Source organism: Sinocyclocheilus rhinocerous, unplaced genomic scaffold, assembly GCF_001515625.1.
Source record: "Sinocyclocheilus rhinocerous isolate Xijiao unplaced genomic scaffold, SAMN03320098_v1.1 scaffold2300, whole genome shotgun sequence".
Classification (NCBI taxonomy): domain Eukaryota; kingdom Metazoa; phylum Chordata; class Actinopteri; order Cypriniformes; family Cyprinidae; genus Sinocyclocheilus; species Sinocyclocheilus rhinocerous.
In genome coordinates, this window is record NW_015629642.1 from 13,387 (window position 1) to 31,210 (window position 17,824).

Consider the following 17,824-nt stretch of genomic DNA (forward strand, 5'->3'; position numbering starts at 1 on the left):
TACCTGTAAATTCACTTTTAGTATAGTTGCAGTACAAACTAAACATTTTGATGTAAACTAGTTGTGTACTCAAAGTTTACTACTGTTATACTTAAAGTATACTTAAAAGTATACTTTTATATACTAGAAAGTGGGCCAATTTAGTCCCAAGGAGTATTGAAATAGTACACTTACAAGTATACTACTAGTACACTGATATTTGTATACTTACTACATGAAGTATACTTAAAAATATACTTGAACTTTACTTAAGTATACTTACTAAAATAAACTTGAAGTATACTACTTTTTGGTAAGGGTTTCTATGTTTGCTGCTGATCAGAGGTTTGCATCTTGCTGTGTAGCTAATGCTGTGGAAGTCTCCTGCGGACAGTAGTTTGTCAGACCATCACTCCAGCTTTCTGGAGGTTGATGGTGATTTTACAGACACTTATTTTAGGGTTCTTTTTCACAGCTTTTATGATTTGTCTGTCATCAACGGCTGTTGTTTTTCTCAGCCGACCAGGTCGTTGTTGGTTGCTGGTAGTCGCCGGTGGTTTCTTTCTTTTTCAGGACATTCCAAACTGTTGATTTCTCCATGCCCATTGTTTTTGACATACAGCAGCTCTAATTGAGTTCCTCTTTCAGCTCCCTCGTCTTCATCCTGGTTTGTGTGTGTCGTCATCAAATGCAAGACTCGGAAAGCAGAAGCAATGGATATAACTGATACAACACATTCCCTGCTTTTAATATCTGAACAATTAATGCAACAGGACACAGCTGATCACTTGAAACACCTGTGAGTCAACTGTCCCAATACTTCTGCTCACATCACATAGGGGATGAAACTTTAAAAGTGCTGATCTTCTTAGTTGGTAAAACATCTATATGTTGAATCACCCAATAACAAAAATGTGACATTCTGTAGTTTGGTCTCATATTCATCTTTTAATCATATTTGCAGATGTCTTGACTCCACAGGAGACACAGCAGTTTTGTCATTACTGTTCCAATACTTATGGAGGGCACTGTCGCTTGAATGTCGATACAAACATCCGCCAAATTAAAGAATGTAAATGTAGGAGAGGAGAGGGCGTGTTTTATCATGAAGAACATTATTGCTGTCTACTGCTTTTATGCGAGTTTTAGTATCAATAGTCCATTCCACCATAAAGCAGTTATCCTCGAAGTAACTACATAAATGCTACCTGGCAGTTATGGGTGAAAACAGCTTTTCATTTGGTCAGACTGTGTGGCCGGACATAACTGTGTTAAAATAGATTCTGAAACCACCACAATTGTGCATTGTCATGCTACTCAAGAAAAAACACGGATGTAGTCATTAAACACATTTTTCACTGACTATACAATGACAGATGATAGACAGATGGATAGAAGGATAGAAGAGACAGACATACATAGAAAAATAGATAAATAGAATGAACAATAGTATACAGACAGACAGACAGACAGATAGACAGATAGATAGATAGATAGATAGATAGATGCAGTGAAATATATGATACTTGATAGTCAGTTCATGTCTATGTGAAACTTCCGCCTCCCTTGCTGAACTCTCTTACCCCTCCTCTCTCCTTCCCTCTTTGCATTTTCACACTTTCTTCCTCTCAATTGCCCCTCAGTTGGAATGCAGCTGTTACTATAGAAACCCCTGGGCATTCTGTCTGACTGTACAGATTAGCTCTCAGTCTACAAAGAGAGAAAACGTGAGGGGGGGGGGATGAGTTATACTAAGACAGAAAGATAGAAAACTATATAGGAAAAACAGAGAGCACATGTCAGACTGGAGAGAGGGTGTGCAGTTGCGTTACAGTTCTACCGCTGCTGTTGTTCAGAGCTGAGGTAAAGTAGGACACAGACGCACTTCCAAAAACACTCTCAACTGAACTTTCAGAACTTACGCAGTTTCATTCTTGCAAACACACACACACACACACACACACTCAAGCATAAAAACAGCTCTGTGTTGGCACATATCAGTGGCAACTTTCTGTCAGGAACACTCCAGAAGCGACTCTCACAGAGACCACGAAACACAGAGGTGAGAGGAAAGAGAGGGGAGGGATATGTGCTGTGGAGTGTCTGCTTCTGAAAGAGTTTAACAGTTCCGTTTCAGTTCAGTTGCCATTACACTTAATAATGATTCTGGGTCCTTAACGAATCCATTGACAGTTTCTGCAAGTTCTTTTTAAACCCCCAATAACTAAATATACTAAACAAAAATGCAATTAAAAAATCATTTTCAGTAAAATATTTCAATACAGTAATTTCAAGTAGCACTAAATTCTGTTCAGAATGTGTATAACACTTAATATAATAATAGTTTTAACTAAAATATAATTTTATTGTAACTAAATTCAGTTGTAACTAAAACCACAGTGTCCATCAGTAATGTTATGACCTAAAAATTTATTAAATCTAGTATTTACATTATTTTTTTTTTTTGCCTTCTGAGAGGACTTGGACAACTTTTAAGACAAGAAAGAAACTTCCGGAAGATTACAAAAAAATCCTCAGTCATTGTGAACCAACTAAACCCAATTTAAATACTGTAGAGTAATGAATGACTGTGATTTCACATCTAAATTAGTCACTATGAGACAGATTGTCTGATGGGACTCAGACTGAGAGACGACTGGGCCTCAGCACTGTACACAAACACTGGCCAGACTTTTTAATTGGCTTCTTTTTTGGTCACTATCCAATCAGGACAAATTTAGAGTTGCCCATGGCAAAAACATCCACACGCGGAAAATCCTAGTCTAAATATCACTGAGGTCCAAAAGACATTCCTTGCCCTTTGTTTCTTTTTCTTTTTTATCAATCCTCTCTCAATCCTCATTTCTTTTTTCCACAATCTTTAATTTCTATATTTTCTATAACACTGCATCATAAAAATGTGTGACAGTGACAAGCAATTAAAAACAAGTGACGGGACATTTTGTTGATTGCTTGGTTTCTTTGCCCCACCCGCAATGCAATCTTATTGGTCCAAAATTCTGCTCCATATAGCTGTACTCTACCATTGAAATTTTTTTTAAAGAAATTAATGCTTTTATTCAGAAAGGACTCATTATATTGATCAAAAGTGACAGTAAAGACATTTATAATTTTACTAAATATTTCTATTTCAAATAAATGAAGCGCTTTTGAACTTTCTAGTCATCATATAATCCTAAAATGAATGCATCATGGTTTCCACAGAAACATTAAACAGCAAAACTGTTTTCAACATTGATAATAATACGAAAGGTTTCTTGAACATCAAATCAGCATATTAGAATGATTTCTGAAAGATCATGTGACACTGAAGACTGGAGTAATGATGCTGAAAAATCGCAGGAATAAATTACAATTCAAAATATATTGTAAAGATATTAAAATAGAAAAAAAATATTTTAAATAGTAATATTTCACAATATTACAGTTTTTGCTGTATTTTGATAAAATAAATGCAGCTTTGGTGAGCATACGAGACTTCTTTTTCAAAAACATTAAAAAATCTTACCACCCTAAACTTTTGAAAGGCAATGTATATTAAACATCAAATAAACACTGACTGGATGCAATTCCTTTTAGTGTGGACAAGCAAATTACTGTTTAAGATATGAGAAAGAGAGAAAGAAATAACAACATTTAATGTGCTGACCTCGGTACGACTTGGCACAAAGGTCTTGATTGTCATCATAGACTCGCCACAGAGACTTTTGGGAGGGGGATCTTGCAGGTGGGGAGGCAGCGGCCGAGACATTGCCAGTGTCGAGGAGTAATTTAGGGGAGGGCAAGGAAGATTCAAGCGTCTCCAAGAACTTGCTGCAGCTCCAGGTCCAGCGCACTCGCGGAGGCTCGTAGTCGCACCGAAACACGCCCAGTGGTGACTTGTTGCCAGATGTGCTCACGTTGCCCGTGGTGATGCCCAGGCAGAGGGAGGAGCCAATGTTGAAAAGCCGCCCCCTGGTCACCCATTTCCACAGCTGGGCGTCACCCTTGCAGGAAGAAGAGAGGTAGAGCATGTGATCTCGTACCCCCAGGCAGCCCTGCGCTCCCTCGTGGAAAAACGCAAAAGTATCTGATTCATCTGTCTGTGCTGTTGCAGAAAGATAAAGAGAGAGAAAAGTTATTAGCCTGATATTGTAGTTGAGAAATTTCATAATCCTGAAATCGTAAATATGGAAAGATCATTAATGTTTGATTCCAGCCTAGACATTTACAGAGGTTTTTAATGATTTTACCCACCATTAAACCAAATGACTGATCCAACAGAGACAATTTCCATCAAACTCTCAATGTCATGTGACCAAAACGGTTTTTGTCTCACAGATTCTCATAGTATAGTATTACTGCAGTAGAAGAAGCAAACCCCTTTTGATTCTCTTTCACCAAAAACAAGTAGTTCTTATCCAACACAAGCAAAGCACAAATCCTATTCAAACAATCCCACAAAACGTTTTATGTGCTTTGACTTGCCTCAGTTGTAAAACAGTGATTTATTTACAGATGAAAAGTAATTGTTTGAGGGAAATCTGCAGTTTCATGTTATCATATTCTGTATGTGTGGCTTTCATAATGGCTGCTCTCTATGGTATAATATGGTCTGCAAATTGAGCTTTTCATCTGTTTTTATCTCTGCATGCTTTGGTTTTGGAACACATATGTCTGACTGCAAATAGATAGTAATTTACAAAAACAAAACAAAAAAAGCCCAACAGAAACTGCCATGAGAAAATACAGACAATGGCAATATTTCTCTTTTGTGTGAGCAAACACATTTATCCCAGTTTCATCATAACTGCACCCTTCAGTGGCTTGTGGTGGTCTTCTGAATATATGTCTTCTACATATATACACATGCTCCATTCAAGATTATGGGGTGAATAAGATTTTTTTTAAAGATGCTCACCTTATGCTCTTATGCTCACCAAGGCTGCATTCTAAATAACTTTATATTCCTTTGTAACATTATAAATGTCTCCACTTGCACTTATGACCAATTCAATGTATCCTTGCTGAATAAATACATTAAAGCAATGTCACATCAAAATCTCAAAAAGTGTGTTAAGTGTCAATAAGATATAGTAATAAATAAATTCTCACAGATAACTATTTACAGTACTTTTGATTTTAACATGACTGAAAGTGATGATATCTGAGTGGGTGAGTTTTTCCCGTTGTAATTATTCCATCCATTTTTATTGGTTTAACCAGTTAAAGGAGTCATACGATGCAATTTCAAGTTTTCCTTTCTCTTTGGAGTGTTACAAGCTGTTCGTGAAGTGTCAAACTTCATTTACTGGTGTCAGTGAGTTTAATCTCATATTTTGCAATGTTTGTTTTGTTTTTGTACTGTTGATTATTTTCTTATCCACAGGATACTCACATTTCAGTAAGAATAACACATATATTGGTATTTGACTAGGTATATGTTGTTTAGTGAGAGAAGGAAAGGGAAAAGAGATGGCTAGTATGATAGTCAAGTAGAAGGCAGAAGAGCCAAACCCAGCAGCGTTCCCAAACACCAGTCTGGTTTCTTTTCATACTTCCATTCTGCTTTTCTCTCGCTTTATCTATCTCTCTCGTACACCCTCTCATTCCTGCAGGGGGGAATGCAAGGTTACAACCACAACATCAGAGAGAAAGAAAATCAGAGCAAAAGAATGAGACAGAAAAAAGAGCCTGAAGAAAGGCCAGAGAGAAACACAGCTGTGTTTCCAAACAGAGTAGTTCTAAAGCAGGGAAATGGGATCAATCCAAAAGCAAACAGGACCTTCTCTACTTTGAAAACAAAACAGAGACAGAAAGTTGACTGAGACCCTGGGAGACTTTCTGGACATCATCAAGCAATGCCCAAACATAAATTTCCATAAGTAAGCATGCTGTCAAAAATGTTAAGAAGTTCTGTAACAATGTAAAATATAGTAAATCAGTGTTATTTAAAGGTAAATATGATGTGGCTCCGAAAAGCATTTTGGACACTTTTACCAGGATCTGGCAACAGAACATGGAAAATCCTAGATCAAGTTTTTAACATGTGAGATGTAAAATAAAAGTTGAAAATGTGAGCAAATGTAACTAGGAAAATTACTTCCATGAGGTCCTGATTCCACTTATTAATGATGTGCAATCCCTGACAAACCGGGATTAAAACAAGTCTTTCCATCTTCCTGCAGAACAGCAGAAGAATTTGAGGGCATCATGTGATCTGACTGAGACTGTCATATAATTGGTGGAGGTAAGACCCTGGGGAGACATATTTCAGGAGGAAAGACATGCGCCTTCACACAAACATCAAATACTTTCTCTCCATTTCTGACAGATAAAGGGCAAAGCAGGCACAAGCATTTCATGAGCATCATCTTAATGCCTTCATTATAAATCAAGCCTTTACTTAAATGACTAATTACAGGCGTTTTAATAAAAACAAAAAGATGAATGACTGTTTCAGTATAATAAGAATTTATGATCACAAACTCTGATCAGAATATTCCACCTTCTGATGATGAGGTCAGTTTTTAATTTGATACGGTCAGGAATCATTTTCAGATTTAGTCTGAAACTATATACATATATAAAATAATCATGATCAAATAAAGGACACTTACAACTACATATTCATAAAAATCATCATCACAGTGCCCTAAGGTCGGTTACTTAAAACAAGGTTGCTGCAAGGGAATCGTTGCTTTGAATAAAAGCATCTGCTAAATGACTACTTACTTCCAGAACTACTGCATAACACAAAACAGAAAAAAAAAACTCATGACAACCGCTGCAGGATGTCAGTAAATAATGCATTAAAGAGCATGAAGTGATAAATAAAAATACAAGAGACAAATTGTAATGTAAAGTGTCTGCAGATTAGCAGTGGTTGTGTGATTGAAGAGAAATTAATAGCTTTGGGTGATTTGTCTGAAGTACTGTTAGAGCACTGAGAGGCAGAATACCATCCATTAGAAGCTTGCCGGACAGTTATTGAGTAGGCTGACAGCTTACAGGAAGGAACTTTTTTTCAGCCTGTGGTTTTGGCATGAATGCTCCTGAACCACCTTCTTCCAGATGGGTAGAGATGAGAACATACCATGGCACGGATGAGGCTGCGCAGCTAAATGAATTGTTTTTGCAATCACTGGTTACATAATGCTGATGATGACACTGATATGACTAGTGTGGGCGAAGTTTGTCTCTTCATCAGAGTCTGTGGAATGTTTCCTATTAATTGTTTTCTTAAAGTTTAAAGTGGGCTTAGGCACTGTTAAAACAGGCCTGATTCAAAGCATATGTTATGTGCAGGGTGGCTGATATAATGCTAATATATACAGTTATACGCAGTGTTGGAGAGTAACTAGTTACATGCAACGGAATTACGTAATTTAATTACAAAATAAAAGTAATTGTAATCAGTTACAGTTACAGTTACTGAGAAAAAATGTGTAATTAAATTACAGTTACTTATGAAAATGTTAAGGATTACAAAAGGGGTTACATCTGCTTTTTTTTCACACGCACACCCACATACAGATTTAATTGATTTCTTTCATAAATTGCAGTGACTGCTCTAAAATATGAAACACCACTGTTTCAGGAGTTTAGAACATGCTTATTCGATAACTCTTTTATTTCCTATATGGGTTTATGTATAGCTATGCTTAATTTTTTAAAGATTAACTGTTTTTTTCCCAAGGCATTGTCAATATTTTATTAGCTATGATAACGTTTTTGAAATCAAATCTTTACGTACGTGTTTACTGTCATAGCTATGTAAAGATTTGATTTCAAAAACGGTCAGCTGGATCACGAACAATGGGTACTGATCTATCCTTGAGTTTTAACTTTTTAACAAAACCTGCCTTGAATTGTCCCTCATTCAGAAAGCAGTTTGGAGTAAAATGATTTGCGCAGACATAAACTAATTTCGGTGTATTCAGTGGCGCATTACCATTAAAAACAAAACTAATGCATAGGGCTGTCGCGATAACCGCAATATCGCAATACCGCACTATTGACGAGCAAACCGCAGAGGAATGCAAGAACCGCAGCAACCGCGATTTTTGCGTGAACTCTAGTGTGAAGGCGCCCGACTCGCAGTCGCTTTGTTTCACACACACACACGCAGCGAGAGAGGGAGAGAGAGAATTGACGCGCTACCTATGCGCGCTACATGTAAACGATATTCTTTGACCGCAGCAACCGTGATTTTTGCGTGTTTTATTTTTTCGTAAGGTTATGCCCTTCTCGTTTTACACTTCATGCATGTGGACTGAATATTAAACAAGTTAGTAATGATATTATAATGTGTACCATGCTGATTTGTGCAGAGGCTCCGTAGATTTGCACTTAACAAGCCTAAACAGACAGTGAATTGAGAGAGAGATCGACTGAGCGCGTGCGATTACTTGCATCTGTCCTCCAGGTCGAGTCATATATATTTGTGAAAATAGGTTGTCATGTTCAAGGAAAGTGAAATCTCTGTCTTAGCATCGACGCATAGCTGGTCAGCTGAGCCTTCTAAAGTGGCGCTCAAAGTTAAAATGATTTCAACAGCGTGTTTCATTACGTCTCTTTGAATGAATGAATCAGCGTTTTTGAACGTGTAGTTGAATGACAGTCACGTTCCACCACCCTGTGGCGCAACACTGCAACTGCACTGACTGACAGCTCGTCTAGAACGCGCGCAGGTGGAAATATCAATACAAAGTCTCTTGTCCAGTCAGATTAGAAGATCAGATTACAACTAGGCTAAATACGGCGCTATTGAGCCACTCAAAATTACCAAGGGAAATTCCCTCACGGCGACAGCCCTACTAATGCACTGCGTCCTCAGTGGCTCTGATGTCCGGAGAAAATTAAGATTCTTATGTTCTTCTACATCACAAAACTACAAAACACCTGCATTGCTTACAAGACATTGTCGCTACAGCTGCTGGAGCTGGAGAAAATGATGGACCTTGTACAACTGGGCAAATGCTAATATTGGACAGTACATTAGCAGTTGTGGGCGGGGCCTGAACAATATGACATCATACTGCTCAGAAAATCAAAACGGCTTGATAATTGAGACTGTTTAGGATTTTGGGGGATTAAAAAAGGAGTGAATGGATTTTTATTATTGTAGGGTGGTTGTGTCCACACACTGCTAAGATACATTTATATGCAAACACCATGTAAAAGTGAATTTTGCATCCAATGTCTACTTTAAAACTGAAATATAATCTTAATTCATGTGATGAAGGATTTCGAAAGTGTGACAGTAATCAGTGTTGAGTACTACTGTAAGGTTTACCCTGCCTGGTTTACATGTTTGAAAATGATAAACAGTTGAAATCATTAGAAATTTAGAAAGAATTTGAAATTTCACCCACTCTTATTAGACTGATGTCAAATAAGGTATACACAAAATTGTGAGAATGCAGTGGACACTTATTTTACATACTATTTAAACAAAATTAATGATTGATTGATCAAGACATTGTTAGCAAAACAGAAGGAGACAATACGGGACCTTCCACAGATAAGGTATTTATTGACAAGGTAAGTTGAAATGGGTCAAACAGATGAGTAATGCAGACTTAGAGTGCTTTCACACCTGTAGATCGATTGCTTTGTTCCAAAACAGGGATTAAAATTATTACAATGTTGCTTTTTATTCTTGGTGGTTCGCTTTCACGGGCAAAGTTTCTAAATGGACCAAATTTGTTAATACAAGTCACGCGTGAGTAAACTGTTGTTTCATTGGTCAAAGTTCCACGGTTTATTTTCCGAGATTCCACTTAGCTGTCACGGCTGTCATCCGAAGTATTAGCAAAACAACAAAGCTAATGCTTTTCACGGAACTTACGTAATTACCCATTATACATTGTGATATAGCCTGCTTTCTCACTACAACCGAACCGCTCCAGAGTTCGTTTTCAATCGAGCCGAGACCACCTCGTTCAGGCGATCTCGGACCGATTGTTTTGGCACGGATCCGGGCGCGATTGCCGTGTTCACATATGCCCAAATGAACCGAGCTAAGGGGGGAAACGCGCCAGGTTCCGAAACAACGGGCCAGCTGTGAAAGCACCGTTAGCTGACAAACTGGTGAGTATTTGCAAGGTGATGTGAGTCCACAGAGGTGGAGGCACAACGGGAAGGTGAAGACTGACAGATGGATGATCGAAGCAAGTAAGCAGAGCAGGTAGGTAGCCAGGTAAGCTGCATACAGACAACAAGACCAGACAATGGAAGAGTGCTCTTTGATGGCTGGGAGATTTAGTTGGTAGGTGATGTTGTTGATCTGCCTCTAGATGGCGAATGGACCTGTGTAGCGGGGACTCATCATTAGTCGAAGATGGATTTACCTGATGGGAGATCCAGACCTTCTGTCCTGGATGGTACTGTGTTGCGGTGCTACGGCGAGTATCAGTTTGCGTACCGTTTGTACCGTTAGTTTGCGGGTGATAAACTGAAGACAAGCTGACGGAAACTCTGTCAAACTTCCAACATAATTGGAAGAAGGCTTGCCACACCTGGAGATGAATTGGGGCCCACGGTCGGAAACTATGTCCTCTGGAAGTCTGAAGTTTCGGAACACATGTTGGAATAGATGCTCTGGTTTCCAGAGCGGTAGGTAGTCCTTTTAGAAGGATGAGTTTGCAAGACTTAGAGAACCGATCCACGACTACCAGGATGCAGGTGTGCGAGTCAGAGGGAGATAGATCTGTTACAAAGTCCACTCTAAGGTGAGACCAGGGCCGTCGAGGAATTGGTATGTAGCGCCTTTAGTCCTGGACCAGCAATATAAGCACTAACATGTATCTAGGCTCGGACAGGGGTTGCTTAAGAAGAGTGAGTCAGTTGAACAATTAACTGATTTATTGCCAGAAACAGCAATGTAACAGACACAGCCTTAACTGGGTATATAAATGATTAAATAAAACGAAGAGCTCTTCAAAAAAGAAATAACAAATAAACAAAAATCAACAGAACCCAGTTTAAATGTAGTTCTTTGTCCTTGTATATATGGGTCTGAGTCCAAAGAATAGTTCCTTAAACCAGTGTGTGCACAAATTCCAAAAAGCGATCAGTTCCTTGAATGAGTGTATGGATTCCAAACAAAAGGGAAGTTCCACTCCTCGAATGTAGGTGCATTGAGTGCACTAAGTATTCCTACCAGCGTGGATGAAACAAGGTTGATGCTCTTATCTGGTATTTCGATGGACTAATAAAGCCAAATGGGCTCTCTCTGTGATGATTCTCGCGGCTGGCCACATCACTTTCATGATCGTCACACAGTCTCACTGGGCTGGGCTCGCCATCTCCAATTCTTCTGATAACTCAAAAAACCAATCTACACAAAGCATAGAAGAAATAAATGTTCTGTTCTTAACATGAGACCTCATTAACTTCTTTTCTATCTTTCAAAGTACAATCGGTGCAACCAGTTACTATAGATGCACTTAGATTACATAAGCACGTTTATAAAAAATACAATTGCTTCCAAAATAAAATGAATTACACAAATCAAAAACAGCAATAAAGATGTTAACATTACTAACACAGTGTTTCACATTCGTTCTTCTCGAAAACATATCTCTTTTTAATGTTTAACATTAACATGAAATGTAATTGCATTATTCCCTTTTAACTTATTCAAAATACCATGTACAACTCAAAATAAATACACGTGTAATGCATCTGCATTATAACCCCTTTACAATCACTATTTTGCTTGAAACGATTCACTCAGACCCATTATGTTGCACCAGCAGGTCGCCTCTAACATTAAAACATGGCGTGCATGAAAGTAAAACTGTGAACATTGTCGTAAACGACATTGATTGTTCTTATAACTATGATACTATGTACCAAAGTTGGTTTAAAACATTGAATTCTCGGGTACTCCGATTGGTTTTATAAGGAAATTGTCTTTTTAAACAAACATACACCACTACTCTATTCCATCTAAGTAGCTAGCCAGAACAGAACTAGCAAAATGTGGCTCACTCACCGGAGATTAATCAAAGTTAACCAAACAGTGCTTCATTCGATGTCCAAGTGGAATCCAAGTAGTAAACAACTTAGTAATTAAATTCAATGATGAAACTCAGGATTTAAAGCTAATTTTGCAGAATTTTAAGATATAAACTCAGGAGCTCATCGGCATGCACGTTTCTGGAAGAATCATCGACAGGAAAATGGGATTCTTGCTTACTCTACGCTCCACTCCACTAGGAGGAGGAGTAGAGCGCCCTTTATAGGAAATTATATACTACTACCTCTGACTTAGTATCCCTAATTTTATAGGGGTTACAGGTAGTAGGACCAGCTTTCCTTCAGGGAGACGGCGAGGAGTTTTGGAGATGGCACAGACTGAGCAGCTCCTAACATACCAGGAGACATCCTGGTCATGTTGGGCCACCAACAGCCGTTCTGGAGAAGCGAGAGGGTTTGCTGGCTGCCTGGGTGTCCAGATCCCGGAGAGGTGTGAACTGAATCCAGAAGGGTCAGCCGCAGAGGTGTTGGTACATAAATTCTCCCTGCTGGACCTCCCGTCTGACCAGGTTTTGAGCGAGTAGCCTCGGAGATTTGATCTATGGACCATTGAATGGGACTCACTATAATGGCTGGAGGGAGGATAGGTTCAGGAGGTGAGATGCTCTAATCAGAGTGGTGGATACAGGACAGCGCATCAGCCCATTGGTTCTTGGATCCAGGCTGGTGGCAATGAAATTGAATCGGGTGAAGAACGGGGCCTAGCAGGCTTGTCTGGGGTTAAGATGTTTGGCATCACGGAGGTATTTCAAGTTTTGGTGATCAGTAATGACCTCAAAACTAATAAGGACATGGGCCTTTTTTTCAGGAGGGAGGTGATTAATGCACAGATTTGGCTGAAGTTAACAATGAAGCGACAATAGAAATTGGCAAATCCTAGGAATCTTTGGAGTTCTTTGATGGTAGTGGGTTGAGGCCAGTCCCTGACAGCCTGCACCTTTCCTCTGGTCCATGCGGATGCCATGATGGTCAATGACATACCCGAAGAACTGGATCTTGTCTCAGTGGAACTCAGTGTTTCCTCAGTCCTTGGAGGACAGGTTTCAAGTGGTGGCGATGTTTGGGCAGGTTCCAAGAGTAGATGTGGATATCATCTATGTACATGATCACGAAGTGATGGAGGAACACCATTCATGATTCCCTGAAACACGGAGGGTGAGTTGGAAAGGACATACGGCATCACCTGGTATTCATAGTGGCTGGCGTGATAAAGGCAGTCTTCCATTCACCAACCTCACAGATCTGAATGAGGTTACACGCACTACGCAGGTCCAGCTTGGAGAAGATGCGGGCACCACGCAGCTGCTCAAGGGCGGCAGGGACCAGAGGAAGTGGTATTTGATGGTCTGAGAGTTCAACACATGGTAATCAATGCAGGGCCACAAGCCTCCATTTTTTTTTACTGACGAAGAAGAAGCTGGAAGCGTGGATGGGCTTGGTGGATGGACTGGACAAGATGATAACAGATGACCTCTTGCACCATAGTATAAACACAGACAGTTGACGATCCTCCTCCTTGCACAGGTCAGGTGATAAGTATCGACCTGTATGGGCTCTGGTGCTGGAGGGGCGACAGGTGAATGGTGGATGGAGGAAATGCAGCGGATTGGTCCAATTCACATGCTGACATGCGCTGGGAGATGCAGATGGCCCTCTGGATAAAGTTATCCAGCCCCACGACATCATCATAGATGGCCATCTGAAGACAAATGTTATTATTGAGCCCCTGTCGAAAAGCGGTTATTAGTGCGGTTTCATTCCAGCCACTGATGGCTGCCAGTGTGCGAAATTGGAGCACGTATTCACTCACAGAAGAACTGCCTGGGCGAAGCCAGAAGAGTTGGTCGTGCACTGATAACGTGGTCGCTGTTTGACCAAAGACCTCCTTGAATTGGGTAATAAATGCCGTGATAGTGTTAGTTACTGGGCTGTTGGCATTCCATATTGCGTTCACCCATTGAAGGGCTCGTCCCAACAGGAGTGAGATGATGTAGGCAATCTTGAACCGGTTGTTAGCAAACAATTGGGGCTGCATTTCAAAGAATAGTGAACACTGAAGCAGAAACCCGCTGCATGACGGGCCATGGGACTGGCAGAGGCAGCTAGTGAAGGAAAGGTGAGAGATAATAGTGATTGACAGTTGGTTTAAACAAGTTCTGCAAATGGATCCGGGTTTGGATTCGGTTGAGGTTCTGTTTGTCATTGCATGGCGTGTTCTGGTCTTCTGTTAACAAAACAGAAGGAGACAACATGGAAACTTCCACAGATAAGGTATTTATTGACAAGGCGAGTAGAAATGTGTCAAACAGATGAGCAATGCAGACTTAGCTGACAAACTGGTGAGTATTTGCAAGGTCATGTGAGTCCACAGCGGAGAAGGCACAGCGGGAAGATGAAGACTGACGGATGGCAGATCGAAGCAGGTAAGTAAAGCAGGTAGGTAGCCAGGTAAGTTGCGTACAGACAACAACAAGACCAGACAATGGCGGAGTGCTCTTTGATTGGTTTTGAAGGGTGACTTTATGAGTGCAGGCAGGTGCGGTGAATCAGAATTCTGGGGATTGTGAACGAGTGGGTGGAGCTGCAGGATCTGGCATGGCCAGTGACTTCGTGACAGACATGGTTAACTTATCAGTCAGTTTGTCTATTTTACAGACAAAACTTATTTTGATAAAACAGTGATTTAAAACTTTAAAAAACAAAGGTCCTTTATTAGACATCTATGGTTCCACGAAGAACCTTCAACATCAATAGAACCTCTGCATTGCACAAAAAGGTTCTTTAGGTGGAAGAAAAAAAAGTTCTTTAGATTCTTCACACAAAGTACAAAAAAAAGGTTCTTCTGGGATCACTGCAAAAAAAACCTTTTGGAACTCTTATTTGTAAGAGTGTACCTCTGTACGTTTTTCAAATCTACTATTACCAACGTATTAGAAACTAGTCGAAAGCTTTGGAATTTGGGGTGTAAATCCCCATGAAAAATACAAAGGATACCAGAAAATGGAAAAGGCAGAAGAAACAGGCGCTCGGTGGGGGGGAGGGGGTGGGCTCAACTCCATGAAAGGGTGTGTGAGCTTAGTCATGTGGTGGTATGTGGTTTTCCTGAACTCTCATTCTAAGCTACCAAAGCTAAACGTTTATTATTACGACAGATGTATTTTTGTTTCTCCCTTCCCTTTTTTGGAGGAGGGTAATGAGTAAGGGATATGAGAGGGAGAGAGAGAGAGTGAGAGAGATGGAGTTAGGGGGAGAAGGGTAACAAGCCAGCTGGGAGACGGAGGAAAAAAAGGAGTGAGGGAGCAAAAGGAAGCATGCAGAGAGAGGTCAGGGTTTTGTGTAGATGATCCTTTTATTCTGTAAACAGAGAGATTGACCAACACACAGGAAATTCTGGCTGGTATTTGTTTCTCGGCTCCTGTTACTGAGCCCTTAACCTAGCCAGAGTTGTGACCTGAGAACCAACCCCAACTGAGATAGAAACAGATCTAATATAAGGGTCTGCTACCAGTTTTTTACTGTACTGGCGTGTTTATGATACACAAAATTTTAAAAAGCATCATCAATAAAAAAAGAGCTAGAGACAAAGCTAAAACGATGCAAAAAATAATGCTATTACAACAACAATACATTCCAAATATTAAACCAAGTGTCAATGACCCAAAAATGATGTATATATAAAAATATATAAGTTACAGCTGCTATCAGAAACAAATACATCTGAAGCATTGAATGGTCAGTATAAAGAGGTGCTTGATTGTAATTTTATTTAATTTCTATGTTACCAAAATGTGCATGGCAATTAAAACGTTTTAAATGCCAAAATTTATAGAAAAAAGTTAATTGCAGACTGGGTAACCAGATTCCAAATTGAGCATTGCATTAAATATTATATAAAAATACAACATTTCGATTATGAAAATATCAATCTTTTAGTCATTAAAACTATTTAATTATTAACAATTCAATAGATTAAGCTGTTGTGTAGGTGACACTGGCCAACAAAACCACTTTAGGGCAGAGAGAGAAAAAAACTTGCATCTTCTCATGCTAAAAATTTGTTTTTAGCTTGTTCAACTAGGCCTACAGCTCTGTTCTTCTACACTTTCTTTTTAATAAGGTTGTGACCGTATCTGACACAGAGGTGCAAAAACCTATACTGTCTCTGCTGGACTGTGAAGTTGAGAGAAGCACTAAAAAATAAGACCACCGAGACGTAGACAGCCCTCAGCTGCGGCTCGTTATTGTGTAACCGGATATATTCAGGGCTCATCTGCTTACGGGGTGAGAATCAAGCGCTCGAGAACACAGGTTAGCAGAGCAGCGAGAAACCAAGAACATGCTTCTGTAAACAAGCATAACGAAAAATGTCCCCTCGTCCACTAAAGTTAAGCTATAAAACATAAAAGCTGTGCTGATGGTACAGCGTCTGTGGACGAGTTTTCCGAATGAATCTTTTAAATGAACAAATCAGTCTCCTTACTTTCATACACCGACTAGTTCGCAGACTCTCCATTTTGAAGCGAGTCCTTTTCTGCATTCAGCCTCTGAATACAGTATGAGCAAATATAGTTAAAGAGTGCGAAATAAGCATATCATTTGTTGGACTTACTGTACTCAATGAAGGAGAAGCAGCAATTGGGATAGCAAGACACTTATTTGTGAAGAAAATGAACCAAGGAATGAACAGTGTACTAGTTTGATATAAAAGAAAATATGCAGCTGACACTGCTGACAAAATGATAGAAATTTTTCATATAGCCTAGGCTTTGCTTTTTTGTCAATTGTGCATATTCTTGTGTTTAAACACCATTTTTGACAGAGTTTCGTCTTTTTAACAACCTGTTTATAACGAATCATTCAAGTAACCGATTCAATGACTCATAAACATCCACAACAAAAGGACATTCGCATGTCGCCCCCTACTGGCGTAACTACATAACCTGCAGAATCTAAAGTGAATTCTTAGTGAATCGATTCAAATGATCCGAGCCACTTGAATTAATCAATAGCCCCAGCACCAGCGCTCGCACTCCCCTCCCCCGGTCCCTCTTCCTCTTGTTCTCACATCTGGTTCCACTCAGAGTTTAGACTTTCGTGGCATTCCTTCACATCAGTGCAGCCGGAGCCAACACAACAGCAGCACCCCAAATAAAACCAAGCCTCACATTATTAGTGGCCTATTATGTTTAAATCACACAGCACGTCTATAATCATGACAACATTAAAGCAGTCAGAAAAAGGCATAACGAAAAAAGTGATAATGAAACGCAAATGTTTCCTACCTGCGTGCACGGTGCTCCGCTCCAGGCTTAATAGTAGAAATAAATATAAAGTGCATCTGCAAACATTTATCCACGCGCGACTCCAACAGCCCTCCCGGTGCCCTCCACCGTGCTGATGCATGCCCGCGGAAAGGTAAAACGGATGATTGTCCTCGTTCCCGCTGAAAGAGAAGCAGGAACGGTAAAGAGCAGACAGGCTTTGAGAGTGTCAGTGTCGCTGTGTGCGTGGACTGTGATGAGTTCAGAGTGAATGAGAGGGGCAGACCGTTCACTTTCACCGCACACACGCACACGTCCCAGGAAAGTGAAGCAGCAGAAGAAGGCGGAGAAGGAAGTTTGAATGACTACCCGATACCCGGGACAAGTGTCCAGGACTGAGAATTTACCAAAAGTTCTCAACACTTTGCTCTGAGGAAAGAGTATGGCAAGCCGTTGTAACATTTAATCTATAAGCCGTACTAGTATCTATTTTCATGGTACTAGTACCTATTTTTTAGAAACTAGTATCTTTTCCA

General features: G+C 39.9%; 1 protein-coding gene across 1 annotated transcript in view; it reads right to left on the reverse strand.

Annotated features, from left to right (window-relative positions):
• The window catches only part of LOC107739400 (C-type mannose receptor 2-like), a gene marked incomplete at its 3' end in the record, with an annotated part of 29,207 nt that extends 11,614 nt beyond the window's left edge, over positions 1–17,593 (reverse strand). Inside the window, exons 1-2 of the mRNA XM_016551503.1 lie at positions 17,310–17,593; positions 3,650–4,087 (exon numbers count right to left, since the gene is read on the reverse strand). Of these exons, the coding sequence (XP_016406989.1) occupies positions 3,650–4,087; positions 17,310–17,430 (559 nt within the window). The remainder of the gene's footprint in view (positions 1–3,649; positions 4,088–17,309) is intronic.
• Between the last annotated feature and the right edge of the window lie 231 nt (positions 17,594–17,824).